The 18,008-nt window shown below is 43.5% G+C and overlaps 1 protein-coding gene across 2 annotated transcripts; it reads left to right on the top strand.

Moving 5' to 3' along the window:
* The first annotated feature begins 1,187 nt into the window (after nucleotides 1-1,187).
* Nucleotides 1,188-14,344, top strand: LOC140502748 (uncharacterized). Of its 2 annotated transcripts, none has more exons than XM_072606719.1 (3): nucleotides 1,188-1,427; nucleotides 2,001-2,127; nucleotides 8,538-14,344. In XM_072606719.1, exons 1-3 carry the CDS (start codon nucleotides 1,392-1,394, stop codon nucleotides 10,052-10,054), a joined length of 1,680 nt encoding a protein of 559 aa, XP_072462820.1. In that variant the 5' UTR covers nucleotides 1,188-1,391; the 3' UTR covers nucleotides 10,055-14,344. The 2 variants fall into 2 exon arrangements, with proteins under 2 accessions (XP_072462820.1, XP_072462821.1); XM_072606720.1 differs by lacking the exon at nucleotides 1,188-1,427 and adding an exon at nucleotides 7,404-7,483 and having other exon boundaries at nucleotides 2,048-2,127.
* Nucleotides 14,345-18,008: the final 3,664 nt, after the last annotated feature.

The raw sequence follows: 18,008 nt of genomic DNA, 5'->3' as shown, positions 1-18,008 counted from the left end.
CACCGTCCACAGTCTGAGAGGGTGTTCCCAGAGGTGGAGAGCCCCTGGGACCGCGGGTCGGACAAGGGAGGCAAGGCAGGGCTGCCCCCCAGCGATGAGCGCCCAGCTCAGGCGGCCCCGACAGGAGGACAGGTGTGTCAGGCATCGGTCACTGAGGACGGAAGAGGACGTGCGGGGCACAGCCACGTGGATTTCCACTCGGTGGAAGACCTCCCAGGGGCAGGGCGGCCACGGAGGTCCTGTCCTCAGGGGCAGGTCAGGCTACGGGATGGAAGGAGCGGAGTCCGACCCGAAGGGAAACTTTGGGGAGGGAGGAAGCCGGTGGTAGTCAGTGTGGACACTCTGGATGAGGATCACAGGAGTCCGGTCCCTGGCACGAGAATGTGCCGCGGTAGGGGGCCGGAGATGAGAGGCCTGAAGCCAAAGGGCATCCAGCATCCAGCACCCAAGGCTGGGCACCGTCCTGGGGGCTGGCCCTCCTCCCACGTGGCACCGGTTCTGTCCCATATCTGGCTGGGTCCCCTGTACTCCCATAGGAGGGTCTCCTCGCCCCCCTCCCCTCTCCCTTGCCCCTCCCCCATCTTTCCCAGGTAAAGCCCCTCCCTAGATCTCCCGGAGGCCCCCCTCGGCTCGGTCCAGGAAAGGTCCGCGGGAGGGGGGGGGGGGGGTGGAACGGGAGGCAGAGCCTCTCTGCCCGGGGGCAGCCAGTACAAATGCCCGGCGTCGGGAGATGGAGCGTCTACCCCCAGGGGCTTCGCGAGGCCGGTCCTGGTCCGGGAGAGCACGTAGGGGGTGGGGGAGGGGAGAGGTAACGTCACTGGAAGGCTTGGAACGAGAACTGATAGGGAGACGAGGGAGACGACTGGGAGGGGGTGGTGGGGGCCGGGGGGAGGGGGCGGAGGCTCCAGAGGGCGGAGACTCGGAAGCCCGCGGGGGCTGCAGAGTCTTAGGGACTCCATTTCCCAACAGGCCACGCGGGTGCCCCGTTAAGGACGGGGCAGGTCTTCGTGCGTATGTCACTCCCGCGCTTGCGCTCCAGGAGAAACGGGCCGGTCCCAGGTTCGGTGGACTCCGTTTCCCAGAAGGTCGTGCGACGTTTCTAGGTGGGGGAGTGGAAGGGGTCATTTCCGGTGCGGCTTCGCCCTGTTGCGCCTGCACCCCAGGGTCCACTCACTCCGAAGCCAGGTCCCTGGCTGAAGAGCTGCTGGCCCAGAGAGAGCCGCGCATGCGCACTTTGAAACGCGCACCACCCCTTTCACTAACGGATGCTCTCATAGGTCGGCTCCGGGGGGCGGGGCGCAGGAAGAACCAATCCGCGCAGAGTTGCGGTCCCGCCCCAGGCCGTCCAGGGCTAACTCGGGTCAGAGGCGCTGCGGGAGCTTGTGAGGGGGATGCGCGGGGCTGGCATGGCCCCCGGGCCCAGGCCGGTGAGCGCGGACCCAGGGGGCGGGGCTGGCGGGCCGGGGACCGGGTCACGTGGGCCCGAGGGCCCGTGCTCGGGGCGGGGCCGAGGGCCGGGGGGCGGGGTCATACGGGTTGGGGCGGGGCTTAGGAGCCGGGGGTGGGTCCGGCTTGCCTCTGCCCTGAGCCGGTCTAGGAGGCTCCTTTGGGCTGCAGGGGTGTCTAGGCGGCCGAGCCAGGTCCTCCCTTCCCCCACGGTGCCCCCTAGATCCCCCTCCTCAGCAGCAGCGCCCCAAGGCAATCCCCCCCAGTGTCCAGTCCTTCCTTGGGTCACTTTACCAATGGGGGAACCGAGGCCACGAGGGTGAAGTGACTTACCCAGGGTCACCCTGCTAGGAAGTGGCTGGGGCCGGACTTGAGCCCAGGAAGCCTGGATGGGCCGCGGGGCTTGGGATTGGGAAGATGAGCCTTAGAACAGCCCCGGCAGACCGGGAGCGCCCCCCAGAGCCGGGCACACCCTTCCTTCCCCCCCCACCCCAGGGGCACACAACCCTAACCCTAAATGCCCAGGGCTAACCCCAGTGTCTGTGGTGTTCTAGGAGGCGGTGACCTTCCAGGACGTGGCGGTGGACTTCACCTGGGAACAGTGGGAATGCTTGGCCCCTTCTCAGAAGGAGTTGTACAAGGACGTGATGCTGGAGAACTACAGGAACCTGGTCTGCCTTGGTAAAGACAGCTTTCTCCTTCCACTCATAGGCCGCCAGGGGAGAGTCTTGGTTTCCTTCCTGGTGTCTCAGGGCTGTGGTAGCGCTGTTACTTAGAGGAGATGGCCAGGGGACGTAGCTTCTCTCTGCCTGTCCCTGGGTAAAAGAGCCTGGCTGGTATACCTGGCACCTTGATGACCCTGCCTGCCCCTGACATCCCAGGGAAGATAGGTGAAGACAGGCAAGAGCCCCATCCTAGCAGAGAAAGGATCACGTCAGCTCCTCATCTTTCTGAGCCCAAAGTCACATTTCCCTGTCCCCATCAGGCTTGGTAGAAGCACTTCAAAGAATCCTCCACACATAGCATGTCCACTTTTCCCTGAAGAGACGCACCATTGTGAGTAGGTTCATTGTCCCTAGTACTTTCTCATTTCCAATGATCAGGACTGGCAGTGTCCAGGCCAGGTGTTCAGGGCCAAGTGGACCAAGGGGAAGGACCTTGGATGCCAGAGAGAGAAAATTCAGGGAGTAGCCCTCGAGGTGAGTACAAGAAATGAGGGAGACGAGGCAATGTGAAATATTTGGTCCTGGGGATGTACTTTACAAATGCTGGCAGAGAGATCTCTGTCAAAGCCCCTCAGGCCCTGGAAGGGGCGGAGACTGCAGGCTTCACCAAGGATCATCTTCCCCTCAACACATCAATGCCCAGACATCTCTCCACTCACATTCCCTTCTGCCCTCAGTGGAAGATGTGTGTCTGTAGAGGACAGATTTAATTCAACAAACACTAAGTACCTACCAAGTGTCTGGCACTGAACTAGGCATCAAAACAAAGCAGTCTTTGCCCTCCTGGTAGAGGGCAGGGATTGGGACACAGTAGCTGTTAAACATGCAGAGGCATCTCAGGTGGGGAGAGGGCATTAAGAAGTGGGAAGGTCAGGAGAAACCTCATGCATGATGTGGCTCCCTCGAGCATTCCAGCGTGGGGAAGCCCGTAGGCAGGCCCATAGGCAGTGTGAAGGAGGGCAGAGTGCCCCAGTCATGCCCTCTTGCCATCTGATCCCCACTGCTCACCTTTTGTCATCAGACTTTCTGGCCCACATTAAGACTTGAGATCAGGCCCCCTCCATTATCCTCCTAACAGGGTGATGATTCAGTCAGCATCTGCACTGGCACCATGGACAGAGCTTTCCCTGGGAGTCAGTCTGCTGCCTCATAACCAGAGACTGCCCAGACACTAGATCAGTCGGGTCCCAAACCTGAGCCCCTGCCCCTCCCCTTCAAGTGAGATCAGCCTCTTAACTGAGGCCTGGGGTGGAGCTCCTCTCACTGGCCAAGGAGGGAATGGCCATCTCATGTCCTATGCCCAGCTAACCTTCCCTTTAGAGATTGTTTGGAGTCTGGGGCTGCCTAAGTGAAAGCTCCCTTGACTTTTGACCTCTCCTGATTGGCCTTTGTCTCCATCCCCGTCAGCCCTACCATTCCTAGGTCGCTTTCCTTCTGACTTCCTCTTGCCATTGTGCCTTTTGGAATTCCTCTTCCCTTGTTAACAAGCAGTCCTTTTTCTTCTCACAGTCTTTACATTTTTTTGTAGTCACAGAATTGTCCAAGAAATTGAAATCTAAGCTCAGCAGCCTGTAGATCACAGGTTGTTTTCTTCCCCTTTCGGAAATCTGAACAGAATTTGTCATTCTCTAGTCCTGTGGTTCTGTCCACAGTCTTTCAGATGTTACTGACAGTGGCCCAGCAGTACCATCCTCCATTTCTTCTAGGATCGAAGATGTCATTTTTCGGGACCAGGTGATGAATTCCTCAAGGATAGCTTAAGCTCTTTCTGACTACCTGCCCCTGTGCTTATCTTTGGGATCAGTTACCTGGAAGTCATTTTTGTTCTCTCTGGTCCAGCCCAAGGATCATTCTCCTTGGTAGAGAGCACATTTCTAAAAATAGAAGGAAAATCATATTTGAGGTGATCTGCCTTCTCCCTGTTGTCCTATCCCCTCTGACCCCTTCTTTCTCTCAAGACAACTAAGAATCAAGCAAGCCCTGACACTGCCCTCACAGGACCATGCCACATCTGTACCTTCATCCCAGGTTCTCTGGCTTTGCATCAGCCTTCATTATCAACATGGAGGGTGCTCGTGCAGCTCGTGCTTTCTCCAGACATCCCAGTGTTCCCTCTTGTTGGAATCACTTTCCTTTGGGGCATTTAAAGAATTTCGTTCCTTAAACAGGAAATTTGATACATGCTTTCTGTCGTTCCATCACAGTCACTTCTACATCCTGCACTCCAGATCTGAACCTTCCTTTGTGACCAAGGAAACAAGCCCAAATAACCATTATCCTAGCTGTACATAGCAGTATCTACACTGAACCTCATTGTCTTCCTCTGCCCTGTGAGGGAGAAGATGGACTTCTTTTCATTTACTCTGTTGGAGTGCTCCTTATTCTCTTGGTTCTGCTTGTTTCAGTCTGCATCAGTTCATGAAGATCATCCCCTGCTTCTCTTAAATTCCTTCTTTTCCTCATTTCTAACAGCACTGTAATTTTCCACTCTATTTATTTACCATGGTTCTTTCAGCCCTTCTCCAGTGGATGAGCAGGCACCCACTTGTTTTCAGTTCTTTGCTGCCACAGAGATTGTAGCTATGAATGTTCTGGTCTCTGTAGACCTTTGTTTCCACGTGACTTGCTGGGGAGGGAGGGAGATTGCTGGGTCTTTGGGTATCCATGATCTGTCATTTTTCTGGCATAATTTGAAATTAAAATCCAAAACAAAAGAAGCTAGTTCACAGCTTTATTGGCAGTGCATCCCTTCCGGTTCCTGTCTTCCCACAAACCCTCCAACAGTGACTGTTCTGTCTTTGACCATCTTGATTGGTTTGCAGAATGGCAGGTAAAAACTCAGAGTTGTTTTAGCTTTCATTTCTCTTATTAGTGATTTAAAGCCTCTAGTCAAGTACAGTTTGCAATTCTTTGGAAAATTCCTCATGCTTTTTGGCCACATGCTTCTTGGGGGAAAGGATGGGGGAGGGGGTCTATTTATATCCTTAATTTTATTTTCCCTGATTTTACTCATGCAAACATGGATGTTGGAAGTAATCAAAATTGTCTTTGATTTTATGACCTCAGAATTCATTGTTAAAGGTTTCCCATCCATCCTGGACTGACTTCTCCTGTGGAATTTTGATCCATTCTTCCTCTGACCCCTTTGAGCTGCTTTCCTCAGAACTATGATTCATGTCAGTCTGTGCCTGGCCATCTCTCCTTCTACATCCCAAACTCTGGAATTCTGAGATTTTTTTCAGAATTCCAGGAATTCAGAGTCAGGCTCTGTAGATGAAAAATCTCTTTCTGCTCATTCCCCACTTCCCTCTCCTTCACCTCTAGCGAATACCTGAGGTTGAGTCCTACTTTGGGTCCTCACTAGTTATTAATTATTTAACAATTCTCAACTTCAGTTTCCACATCTGTAAAATGGGTATAATAATAGCACCTATCTCTCAGGGTTGTTGTGAGGATCAAATGAGATGTGAACACCATATATGTAAAGCATCTTGTAAACCTCAAGGTACTATATAAAGGCTAGCTATTATTATTGATGATCACTATGACCATCCCTGCTCCTTTCCCTGTCCCTCACTCTCCCCTGCCATCTGCCCTCTGAAGCCCCCAGACTAATCCTAAACTGCCCTTCTCCTTCCACCTCTGCCCACAGAAGATACAGCACCCTGAGCACCTTCTTCAATACTGGATGCAATTTCTTTCCTCCCCATCAGTCATGGTCCCTGGAGGGGAAGTAGACTTCTCCTGACCCACCCCTTTCTGCCGTTCCTCAGCAGCCTCAAGTCCTTCCAGATTCACTCCATTCACATGTAAAATTGTACCCAAATCCTGGTGGCAGTTCACTCTCCTTTTGTTTTCAAAAAGTTCAGTTCTTGGCTCATAGTTTTCAAGCCCCTGCTCTACACAGACACCAGTCTCCTCAGTTCTCACGACCTGCACCTTCCTTCTGCGGCAGTGCGTTGACTTTGTCATCACCCACAACCCCTTCCTCTTCCTTTTTACGCTATGACATTCCTTTGGCCCTGCTTTCTTTTTCCCACTTTAAAACCCTTAGAACAGAACCGGTCTATCCCTAGGGGCTTTCTTTGTCTTATTTGAAAGACATTTGTTCTGCCCTGATTAGAGTATTAGCACTACAGCATTATATGGTACCTCAAATACATTTGCTTCCATGTGCCAGGCACAGTGCTAAGCACTCTTCCAAATATTCTTTTCATTTGCTCCTCACCAAAACCCCAACTTTCTCTTGACTGCCCCTCAGCTCTGGGCTCCTCATCAGAAATGCTTGAAAATCCTTTATTCCATCAAAGCTGTATTTTTTTTCTATAGGATTATACTCAGCTTTGAAGGATAAATTATTCTTGGTCATAACCTGTCTCTTGCTTCTGGAATATTGTATTTCCTGCTCTCCTTTTTGTTATAGTGGATGCTGCCTAGTCTTATGTGAGGTGGACCCTTGGAACTGGAACTGCTTCTTTCTGGAAGCTTGCTTTATGGAGGGTCTTTTGCTTGTGGAGCTGTCAGAATGTGATAGGTGGGTTCTTTCCATTTTCACTTTTCCCTCATCTGGTTCTAATAGATCTGGGCAGTTTTCATTTATGATTTCTTGAAATATAGTGTTCAGGCTTTTTTGATTGATCGTGATTTCAGGAATTCTAATGCTTCTTAAATTATCTTTCTGACCTGTTTCCCAGGCCAATCATTTTTTAACTCATATATCCTATTTTTATAATTTTTTAATTTTATTCTAATATTTCTTCCTGCTATGTGGTTTCTGATTGGTTTGTTCTAGTTTTTATATTGGATTAGGTTGATCACTTTCTTTTCTGAGATAATTTATCTCTCCATATTTCTGTCCTCAGGAGTCTTAATCTTCACCCTCCTGCTTCATTTTTCTAAGTATTCAGGTTATCCAGGGATTTTTAATCTGGGATTCAGGAACATGTGTGTGTGTGTGTGTGTGTGTTTTTAATATGTTGACCACTGTCTCAACATGCTTAATTTCCTTTGTGATCTTATGTATTTAAAAACATTATTTGAGGAAGGATCTATATGTTTCACTCAATTGTCAAAGAGGTGCATGATACCCAAAAGTGAACACTTCCCAATGTAATACTTGTAGAAAATTCATTTTTTAAAAATTGAGTCTCTAACTATATTTGTTATAGAGTTTTATTTATAATAATTTTTTATACTGGTTGGGGTTTTCTTTGATTTTTTTCACCTTTCTAGGTTTAATTCCTGAACTGGGGCTTTGTGTCAGGGCCAGGCACAAAGGAGGTTGGAAGAACAAATTTCCCAGGAGTAAGGAGGTGATGATTTCTCTGTATTTTGCCCTGTAATTTAGGAAGGATGTTGCTAAATTGGAGAGGGTTCAAAGGATGGCAAGCAGTATAGTGAAAATCACTGAGCTGAAGAAACTAGGGACATTTAACTGTGGAGAGGAGATGACTCAGGAGCCAAGGTGGCTGGGCTCCATATTGCAAGGGAGGTATTTGTTGAGTGTGACACCAGAGAGCAGAGTGCGGACCAGTGACTAGACACTGTAGAGATGCACATTTAGGCTTGTGAGAGGTTGCCTTTAGTCTGGTTTCAGGGAGTGTCTATTCCGGGCTTGGTAGCTGCTTGTTTGGTGAATTGTCAGGAAGATCTTCCTTTTTGGCAAGGAGTTGGACTCAGTGGCTTCTGAGATTCTGTCCAATTCTGTGGTTCTATATTTCTGTTTCTGTAAGCCCTGGGAGTTCAGAAGTGAAGAGTTCATTCCCCCTAGTAATCTTCTGTGACTTCATCTCTGAAAGGAGGGAGTTAGACCAGGTGAGTTCCGAGGTCTTTTATATCCCTAACATTCTATGAAATGACCCATTTGATTTCTCTGGTCATAATCTTCATTTTTTAGGGTGAGCTGATAGTGTCCTCCATGTACTTTGCATCCATTTATTCTGGTTCAGTCCTTTAAAAGGGCCTGTTTCTAGAGGACTCTGGGGGATAGTGGAAAAAGCACCATAAATCAGAGTCAAAGACTTGATTCCCCCTCTAGCTTTGACACATCAATATCACCTTGAACGAGTCACTGAATCAAAGCAAGCTTCAGTTTCCTCTTTTGGAGAAATGTGAACACTGAAGGTCTAGTGAGTTTGGAGTGAAAGCTTCCTGTCAGCATCCAAGCATCTACAAGTACAAGTACAAGGTGGTGTCTGTACATAATGTGGTCCTGACTGCCATAACACTATTAATAATAATAATGTTTCCTTGTGATTTGTCCTTCCTGTAAAGTCTGACAATTGTTCTTCCTAAGGGAGGAGACAAGGTAGAATTGCACTCAATGGGGAGATGGGATGTTTATATTTTTAAAACTTTTTCTTTCAGGTTGGAAGCGTGGGTCTGACCCAGAAGAGTCAATTCCACACATGGAAACCTGGGAATGTAAAGCCAGGTTACAGAGGCAGGAGCACAATAAAGAGAAACATTTGAGACTAGATCTAAGAAAACATCATCGAATCAGCTCAAAGAAGGTATTTTCTAAAGCTAATAAATGTGGGAAACTCATCAGTTATAATTCAGACTTTACTAAGTATCAACAAGTTCACATTGCGAAGAAACCTTGTGAATGTAATAAATGTGGCAAGAGCTTCCAATGGAGTTCTCTTTGTACTAAACACCAGCGAATATATACTGGAGAAAAACCCTACGGATATAATAAATGTGAAAGGTCCTTCCACTCGAGCAGAAGACTTACTGAATGTCAGAGGATTCATAGTGGAGAAAAATATTATGAATGTCATGTATGTGGGAAAACTTTCTGCCAGTTCCCAGAATTTACTCAGCATCGAGCAGTTCATAGAGGAGAGAATCCCTTTGAATGCGCTGAATGTGGGAAGACCTTCAGCCGGAGTTCACAACTTATTGTACATCAGAGACTTCATGCTGGAGAGAAACTATATGAATGTAATGACTGTGGGAAGGCCTTCCATTGGTGTTCACGGCTTATTCAGCATCAGAGAATACACAATGGAGAGAAACCTTTTGAATGTAATGAATGTGGGAAGGCTTTTCGTCAGAGGACACAACTTACCGTACATCAGAGAATTCACACTGGAGAGAAGCCTTATGAATGTAAAGAATGTGGGAAGGCCTTCCACCGGAGCACAGGACTCACACAACACCAGAAAATTCATACAGGAGAGAAACCTTATGAATGCAATGAGTGTAGGAAGACCTTCTGCCGGAGCTCACAGCTTAATCAACACCAGAGAATTCACACTGGAGAGAAACTTCATGAATGTAGTGAATGTGGGAAAGCCTTCTGCCGCAGGTCACAACTTACACAACATCAGATAATTCACACTGGAGAGAAACCATATGAATGCAGTGAGTGTGGGAAGGCTTTCCACCAGATTTCACAACTTAATCGGCATAAAGTAATTCATACAGGAGAGAAGCCTTTTGAGTGTAATCAGTGTGGGAAGGCCTTCCACAGAAGCACAGGGCTTACACAACATCAAAGAATTCATACTGGATGGAAACCTTTTGAATGTAGTGACTGTGGGAAGGCCTTCCACAGAAGCACTGGACTAATACAACACCAGAGAATTCATACTGGAGAGAAACCGTACGAATGTAAGGTATGTGGGAAAACCTTCCGCAGGAGCTCGCAACTTACTCAGCACAAGGTAATTCATACTGGAGAGAAACCTTATGAATGTAATGACTGTGGGAAGGCCTTCTGCTGGAGCTCACAGCTTACTCGACACCAGAAAATTCATGCTGGAGAGAAACCTTCAGAACATAGCATGTGTGAGAAAGCCTGCCACAAAGAGAAAGTACTTACTCAACACCACAAGATGCATACTGGAGAGAAGCCTTGTAAAGTTAAGTCCTTATGAATATGATGGAAGTGAGAAGGGTTTCAGACAGTAACACTATTGAAAACTAGATAAGTCAAACTAAAGCAGAACCCTGTAGATGAAGTGGATCCATGCCTAGTTTCCCTCTGTGGCCACTCTAAACTTTTTGCACTCTCCTGAAGTCCCAAGCCACTTTCCTTGTCCTGTCTCACACTTTATAGCAGACACTGTTGTACATTCTTAAATAACTGAGAAAGTTGTAGAAATATGGAAGGAACTTCCTGTATTTACTCCATTCGTCACAAATGCCCAGAATTCTGAATACTTTCTCTTTCCTGTTACCGTGACAAGTGTAGCCTCCTCCCTCTTCTTTCCAAAGGCTGATTTCTTTGCCTGTGCCTTGATGCCACCAGTTCCATTTTTAGTCCAGGGCATTACTTTGGCAGTCATCCCTGTTTTGCTTTGCATTTCAAACTTCTCCCATTGGCTCTTTCTGAGCTTTATGTTCAGGTCTCCCAATTTCCCAAAACCAAAAAAACCTCTAACCATCCATTCACTAACCCATGTCTCTTTTTCATTGTCAGACCTCTTAAGAATTCTTCTGATTTCCAATAATAAAAACTGGCATTTACAAAGCACTTGAAATTTTACAACAACATTAACATATTTTAGTTGAGCCTCACAAAAATCCTATGAAGAAATGATGGGAGGCATTATGATCCCTTTTAGAAGCTATTTTAAATTTTTATTTATTTTTAGTTTTCAACATTCACTTCCATGAGATATTGAGTTCTAAAGTTTCTCCCCATCTCTCCCCTCCCCCACCCCAAGATGGCATGTCATTTGATATAGGCTCTACATATACATTCATATTGAACCTATTTTCACGAGTCATGTTGTAAAGAAGAATTAGAACCAATGGGAGAAAGCATTAGAAAGAAGAAACAAAAAGAAAAGGCAAACAATATGCTTCTGTCTTCATTCAGGCTCCGGAGTTCTTTTTCTGGATGGGGATGGCATTTTCCATCATGAGTCCTTTGGAGTTATCTTGGGTATGATCCCTTTTGTAGATGGAGAAAAGGGTGACTTGGGTTTAAGTGACTTATAAATAGGCACACAGGTACTCTCACTGCCCATCATTCTGCAGTCTGGTCTCTCTTCTATGTAGGATTTGATGCAGCTGATCTTCCTTTCCCTCTGATTACTTTGTGCCTTCCTTTTTTCCTAAATGCCCTACTCTTATGGCTAATAATTACAACTTGAATTTAAATGATGCCTTTAAGGTTTTCAGAATGCTTTCCACCCAATTCCCAATAATTCCAAGTAATAGTTGTCCCATTTTAGAGACCAGGAAACTGAGAGGGTTACTTGCCTTTTGAGCCAGTAGTTACTGAGAGTCTGATGTGGACTGCACATCCAGGGATCCTTACTTCAAAGCCAACAATCTTTCCCCTACACCATGTTGATTTTCTTCCTGTATCTGTACCTGCTGATTCATTTTCGCACCCCCTTAAATAGCATATTCCTCCACCAGTCCCCGATTAGAACCTAAGATTTTATGCTGCCCTGATGAATGGCTCTGTAGTCTTTCTTTCTTCATTTTCCATACCCAGAGGAGGTGGGTAGTATCCCTGTCAGCTAGGACTCATGGAATACCCTAGGCATGGTTATCCATGTTAGCAGCAAAGGTGAGGAACCTCTGGAAAGCCACGACACAGTAACACAGGCCATACCAAAATGGCTTCCTCTTGCCTCTAGCACAGTCTGCCCTCTTCTGGTCTTTTACAACTCTTTACAGCCTGGCTCCAAATGACCTTTCCCACTTCACATATTGTTCTCTCCACATTCTATGGTCATGTCAATAGGCATTCATTGAGCACTTACTCTGTGCCAGGCACTGGGCTAAGTGCTGGGGATACAAAGAGAGGCAAAAACATGATCTGTATCCTCAAAGAGCCTGCACTCTCCAAAGGGGGAGACATCATGCAAACAGCTACATGTATACAAGACCTAAAAAGCCTAAGGGGCACTGGGTCAGGTCTCTGACAGAATGTGAGATCTGAAGGAAGACAGGAAATCCAGGAGGTGGAGGTAAAGAAAAGCATTTCAGACAGGGGAGACAGCCACTGAACAGGCATTTTCTGATTCAAATCCTGTGGTCCAGCCAGACTGGTCTCTTTGCTGTCCTTTAGACACAACACTCCACTTTGTTTCTCATTACTTTGGCACTCACTGGCAATCATGCTTGTAATGCACTTACCTCAGAGTCCCTTCCTTTTGTGCAGACTCAGCTTCAGTGCCACATTCTATGTTGAGCCTTTCCTGGTCTTCCCAATTATTAGTGCCGCTGCTCCCAAAACTATATTATATTTGTGCTTATTCTGAATACTCTTCTGTCTCAATGGAGACAGAAAAGGAGCTTATGCTCCTTGAGGGAAAGGATTGATTAATTTTCATATCCCTAGAACCTAGCACAATGTTGGTCACATAAATGCTTGAATAATAACGATAGTTGGAATTACATAGTGCCTTAAGGCAGCCAGTGTGCTTTATGGACATGTTCTCAATAGACCACTTCCAATTATTCCTATTAAGGAAATCTTATCTGAATAAAATCATCGAAATGTTAACAGAGGGGCCAAGAGAACGAAGGAAACAAACAAACTCAGAGCCTGGATATGTGTATTACAATGGTCCAGAGAGATACTGAGGGCTAAGGGTGGTAGGATGGTCAGAGAAGTCAGGACAGATGTGAATAGGGAGGGCTTGGTAACTGGTCAGAGATGGGAAAGGTCAGATCCTAGATAGGGTGATATTCTGGCTTGTTTTAAGAAAGAAAAGAAAAGGAATCCATTAGGGGAAAAACAAGGAAGATGGCTGAATAATTTATTATTTTTTATAACTGGGATACATCAGAAGACATAGAAGTAGAATAAAGTACAGACATTAAAAAAGTAGACTCTAGAAAAACAGTAACATGAACAAGGAACTAGGGACCAGGAGAAGGAAAGGTGGAGGTGATTATTAAAGAAAACAGTAGAATTGGAGATGGAAATCACAAGCAGAGCAAACATAAAATTTCAAAGGGCTGATTAGAAAGTGGTGAGATTAAAAGGAGAAAGAAAAGCAAAATCCGGTGGTCTGGGGTGAGTGAAGAGAATGTAGAGGAGGAAGATCGGACAAATTCTAGATTTTTCTTGCCGATCTCATTCTCCCTAAAATTTCCCCCCAATGCCTGCCCACAAATGGTTGTTCCCCACTCTCCCTGGGAGAACAAAGAAGGTTTTATAATTGAATACGATCGCCAAGCATTTACTGTGTACTATGTGCTGAGCCTGGTGCTAGTGACTGAGGGTAAAAGACAAAAATCAAAGTCCCTTCAAGAGGAGGGAAGTCACCCCCCAAAATCATAACCAAATAGAATAAACAGCTATAAAATGGAGAAGAATAAGAGAAGAGATGAGCAGAATTCAACAATATGTTTGCAAGAAACATGTTTAAAACATTGACAGCAAGAATGAAGAGTGGAGTAGAATTCTTCAGGTATATTTTGAAAAGCAGAGGTGACAATCTTTTCAACCAAGGCAGGAGTAAAAATAGATATGGTTAAGAAGATAAAAGCAGGGGAAACTTCATTATGTTTAAAGGCAACATACCATCTTTGTACTTAAAGGAAAGCTAATTAAACTGCTGGGAGAAATAGTAAAACAGTAGTTGCTGAGAGACTTTAATGTGTCCATTTCAAATGTAGAGTAACCTAGCATAAAAAAAATTGAGGAGTTGAGAATTTTAGGAAAGTTTGTCATGATAAGCCAGCAATTATTGAAAGGAAATTTTAAGGAATATACATATTTCTTAGCTTTATATTAGCAGCTTTATAAAAACTCATCATGTAATGGGCACTAAAAATAATTACAGAAAAGCAGAAATAATAAATAATCATTAACTGACCACAACATAATCAAAAACATAATAATAAATCACACTTTAACAGACTAATTAAAACCCTAAAGAATAATTGGGTCAAAAAGCAAATCATAGGAACAACAAATAAATTTATCAAAATTAGACAATATTCCAAAACTTTTGATATGCAGGCAAAACATTCCTGAGGGAGGAAATGCATAGCTCTAAACGCTAATGAATTGTTCATCCAATTCACAGTAGAAAGGCAACAGATGAACACAAAAATAGAGTCTGAAAAATCAAAGAAAATAAAACAAAACAAAAAAAAAATTGATAAAAGTTGATAAAACTAGGAGTTGAATTTTAAAGAAAATAATAAAATAGACCATTAACAATTTAATTTAAAAAAAAAAGAATGGAAAACCAAATATGAAAAAGAAGCCCAACAGATCAAGAGGAATGTAAATGAAATGTAGGAATATTTGTAAACAAACCCTTCATAATTAACAGAACAAGAAATAGATAACAGCATATTCTCAGGAGCAAACAGAATTAGCCATTAATAAATTCCCAAAGAAAAACTCCAGCACCAGGTAAACTTACAAGGGAATCTGGTCAAATATTCAAAGAACAGTTAACTTTAATGTTACATAAATTAATTGCAAAAATAGAGAATGAAGGTACCCTGTTGAACTTTTATGAAACAAAATATGTTCCTCATATCCCAACCAGGAAAAAATGAAGAGGAGAAACAGTAAAAAATAATTAAAATGGCATAATTTTATCAGTGGATGCAGAAAAGCCCTTGACTTATTTGGCTGTACTCATTTTTGTGTGAAAAATAATTTTAAAGTACAGCAGTAAAAAACCCTTTCTGTACCATGGTAGACAGACTCTAAAACTAAGAACTAACATTTTAAATGAAAGAACACTGGAGGTCTTTTCAGTAATAAGTAAAACAGAGATGTCCATTGTCACCATTCATATGTAATATTCTAGAAATGGTAGTTATAGCAATACAACAAGAAAAAGAAATTTAAGGGAAAGTATGGAAGAGGTAAATTAACAGTGATCCCCTTTTGTAGATGATATGGTTTGTGTAGAAAATCTTTGAGATTCCATAAAAAAATTAATTGAATAACTTCAGTGAAGTAGCAGGATATATCACCAGCCTTTCTGTATATTAGTAACAAAACAGGAGAAGATGAGAAAAAATTTCATTTAAAATAATTGTGAGTACACACACACACACACACACACACAGACACACACAGACACACACCTCAAAAGTCCTGGTGCAGCTAGAAGCTATTAAAACATAAGCATCTGGGGGAAAGAGAAAAGGCTACACGTAGAAGGTGGTGTATGAGCTGACTTCGAAGGAAACCAGGGATTCCAAAGAGGCAGAAGTAAGGAGGGAGAACATTCTAAGCATGGGGAACAGATTTAGTGCTATAACAAATCAAACTACCACTTTATAGAATTAGACTAATAACATAATTCATCTGGAAGGACAAAGGGTTAAAAATCTTAAGGAATATGATGAAAAAAAGTAAAACTGAAAGGAGCCCAGCACTGCCAGATCTCAACCTGGCAATGTTGTATGACATTTATATATGTCTTATACGTACAAGACTATAACCAAATATTCACCAGGTTAGAAAATAGAAAGGTTGACAATGGAACAGAAAAATGACCTTAAAGCAATCCAATTTAGCACAAGGGTGACAACTACTGACAATTCCAGAGAAACCAGAGTGTACTTTACGAGTAAATGGGTTGAAAACATCTCATACCATGAATTAAGTAAAAAAGGTCACATTACCTCCTCTCCCCCCAAATTAGGACAGAGGAGATTCCTTTTACAACTATGACTAGTGGGAGAATCCTTAACTAAGCAAGGTGATCAAAGATGGTAAAATGTACATTTTTCATTACACAAAAATGGAAAAACATTTGCAAAACAAAATGAATGGATTTAGAATTTGAAGAAAAATAATTAGGAAAAAACCTCTATAAGGAATATCTGACAAAGGTTAGACATCAAAGATATTTAGGGAACTGTGTATAAGAACAAGAGCCACTCCCAAAGAAATGGTCAAAGGATATGAAGAGACAGTTTTCAAACAAAGAAATGAAAGCTATCAGCTATATGAAGAAATGTCACTGAACCAAGTCATTGAAGTAAAAGAAACACAAGTTAAAGTAGCTCAGATGTGTCCCATCCCCACATTGATCAGATTGGCAAAGATGAAAATGACAATTGTTGCAGGGGCTGTAGGAAAATGGGCATACTTAAGAACTAGTGCTGTAGTTATAAAATGATCCAACCGTTCTGGAAGACAGCTTCAAACTGAAACCAAAATGTCACTAAACTGGGCATGTCATTTGACCCAACATCAGCACCCTACCTGCATGTGCCCCCAAAGCAGTAAAAATCAAAGCACAAGAACATATATACAAGAATATTTTTAGCAACAGTTGTTGACATAACAAGGACTAGTAGCAAAGTACGTGACCATCTACTCTAGAACGACTAAACAAATTATATGTGAATGTAATGGAATTTCATTGAATCATAAAAGATGAATATGAAGAATTCAGAGAAGCTTCAGAAGATTTGTATTGACTGATCCAGTGAGATGAATAGAAAATAGAACAACGTGCACATCTTTGCATATCAGTCTCATCTCTTGGCAGAGAGATGACAAACTGGAAGTGCCAGTCAAACATCCATTTTCAGACATCACTAAGGCATTGGTGTGTTTTACTTTACTATGTTACAAAAGAGGGTGGCTTCTATTTAGGGTTGGATGAGGGTGGGGGGTGTTTATGGGTATTGATAGGGATGCAAAAAAGGATTAATGTGTTTTAAAATACTTAGGAGAAAACAAAAATGTTTGGAAGAGGAACCAATTTTATTACTACTTTGTCAAATACATACTTAAATCTTAAAGAGATCAAAGAAAGGGAAAAGACCTATAATGGACAAAAATATAGCTGAAAGTAAATATGTTTTTCATAGCAGTCCAAACTATAAAGTAAGGGAGTACTCACTAATTGGGGAATGGCTTAAAATTATGATATGTGAATATAGTAGAATATTATTATGGTGCAATAAGAAAAGTTGAAATAGTTTCAGAGGAAACTGGGAAGACCTCCCTGAGAGCTGCTTCAGAGTAAAGTGAGCACAACGAGGAGGACTCTACCTCTCAGTCTCTATTTCTCTTTGTCTCTCTCTCTCTCTCTCTCTCTCTCTCTCTCTCTCTCTCTCTCTCTCTCTCTCTCTCTCTCTCTCTCCATATATAATATAAAATTGTATCAATCAGACTTTCAAAGTTGCTTTGTCTGTAACATTATTTCATATATACATATGTATATGTACACACATATGTATATACAATGATAATATTATAGAGAAAAATGACTTTGAAAGACTGAGCAACGCAAAGATAAACCTCCCCCTTCCCCCCCTCAAACCTCCTGACTGATAAGGCCATGAATTTAAAAACATTTGGGGACATAACCAATGTGGGAATTTGTTTTGTGGACTATACATATTTTTATGTGGGTTTTATTTACAATTTTTTATTGTCCAATGGGGACAATAGGAGGGAGAGATAATAGATGATAGATAAAATAGAAACAATTATTTAAAGATAGATTAAAATTTCAAAAATAAATGTCCACATAAAACTTCATAACAGATCTTACAAGCAATTCTTTTTGGTTCTTTGCATATTGAATTGACTGTGTGTGTGTGTGGATTATGAAGTTCATCATAAAAACTCCCAAGATTTTGAAGTTGATCACTGGAACAGGCTAGGTTAGATAAACATGGTGCAGTGGATAGATAAGAATGCTGGATCTAGGGTCAGGAAGACCTGGGTTCAAATCCAATCTCAAATCCTAGCTGTGTGGCCCTGGGCAAGTCACTTAACCTCTGTTTGTCTCAGTTTCCTTGTCTGTAAAGTTGGGAAAATAATAGCGCCCACCTTCCAGGGTTTTTGTGAGGGTCAAATGAGGTAATAGTTGTAAAGTGCTTAGCAGAGCGCTTGGCGTATAATAAGCGCCATATAAGTGTTAT

This window comes from Notamacropus eugenii, chromosome 4 (genome assembly GCF_028372415.1).
Source record: "Notamacropus eugenii isolate mMacEug1 chromosome 4, mMacEug1.pri_v2, whole genome shotgun sequence".
In the NCBI taxonomy this organism is placed as follows: Eukaryota; Metazoa; Chordata; class Mammalia; order Diprotodontia; family Macropodidae; genus Notamacropus; species Notamacropus eugenii.
The sequence above is the reverse complement of the archived record's forward strand: the minus strand, read 5'-3'. Positions and strand labels throughout refer to the sequence as shown.

Coding starts and splice junctions, on each gene's coding strand:
- LOC140502748 (XM_072606719.1), top strand. CDS start 1,392: ATGCGCGGGGCTGGCATGGCCCCCGGGCCCAGGCCG. Junction 1,428..2,000: donor TGGCCCCCGGGCCCAGGCCG/GTGAGCGCGGAC, acceptor GTGGTGTTCTAG/GAGGCGGTGACCTTCCAGGA. Junction 2,128..8,537: donor CAGGAACCTGGTCTGCCTTG/GTAAAGACAGCT, acceptor TTTTTCTTTCAG/GTTGGAAGCGTGGGTCTGAC.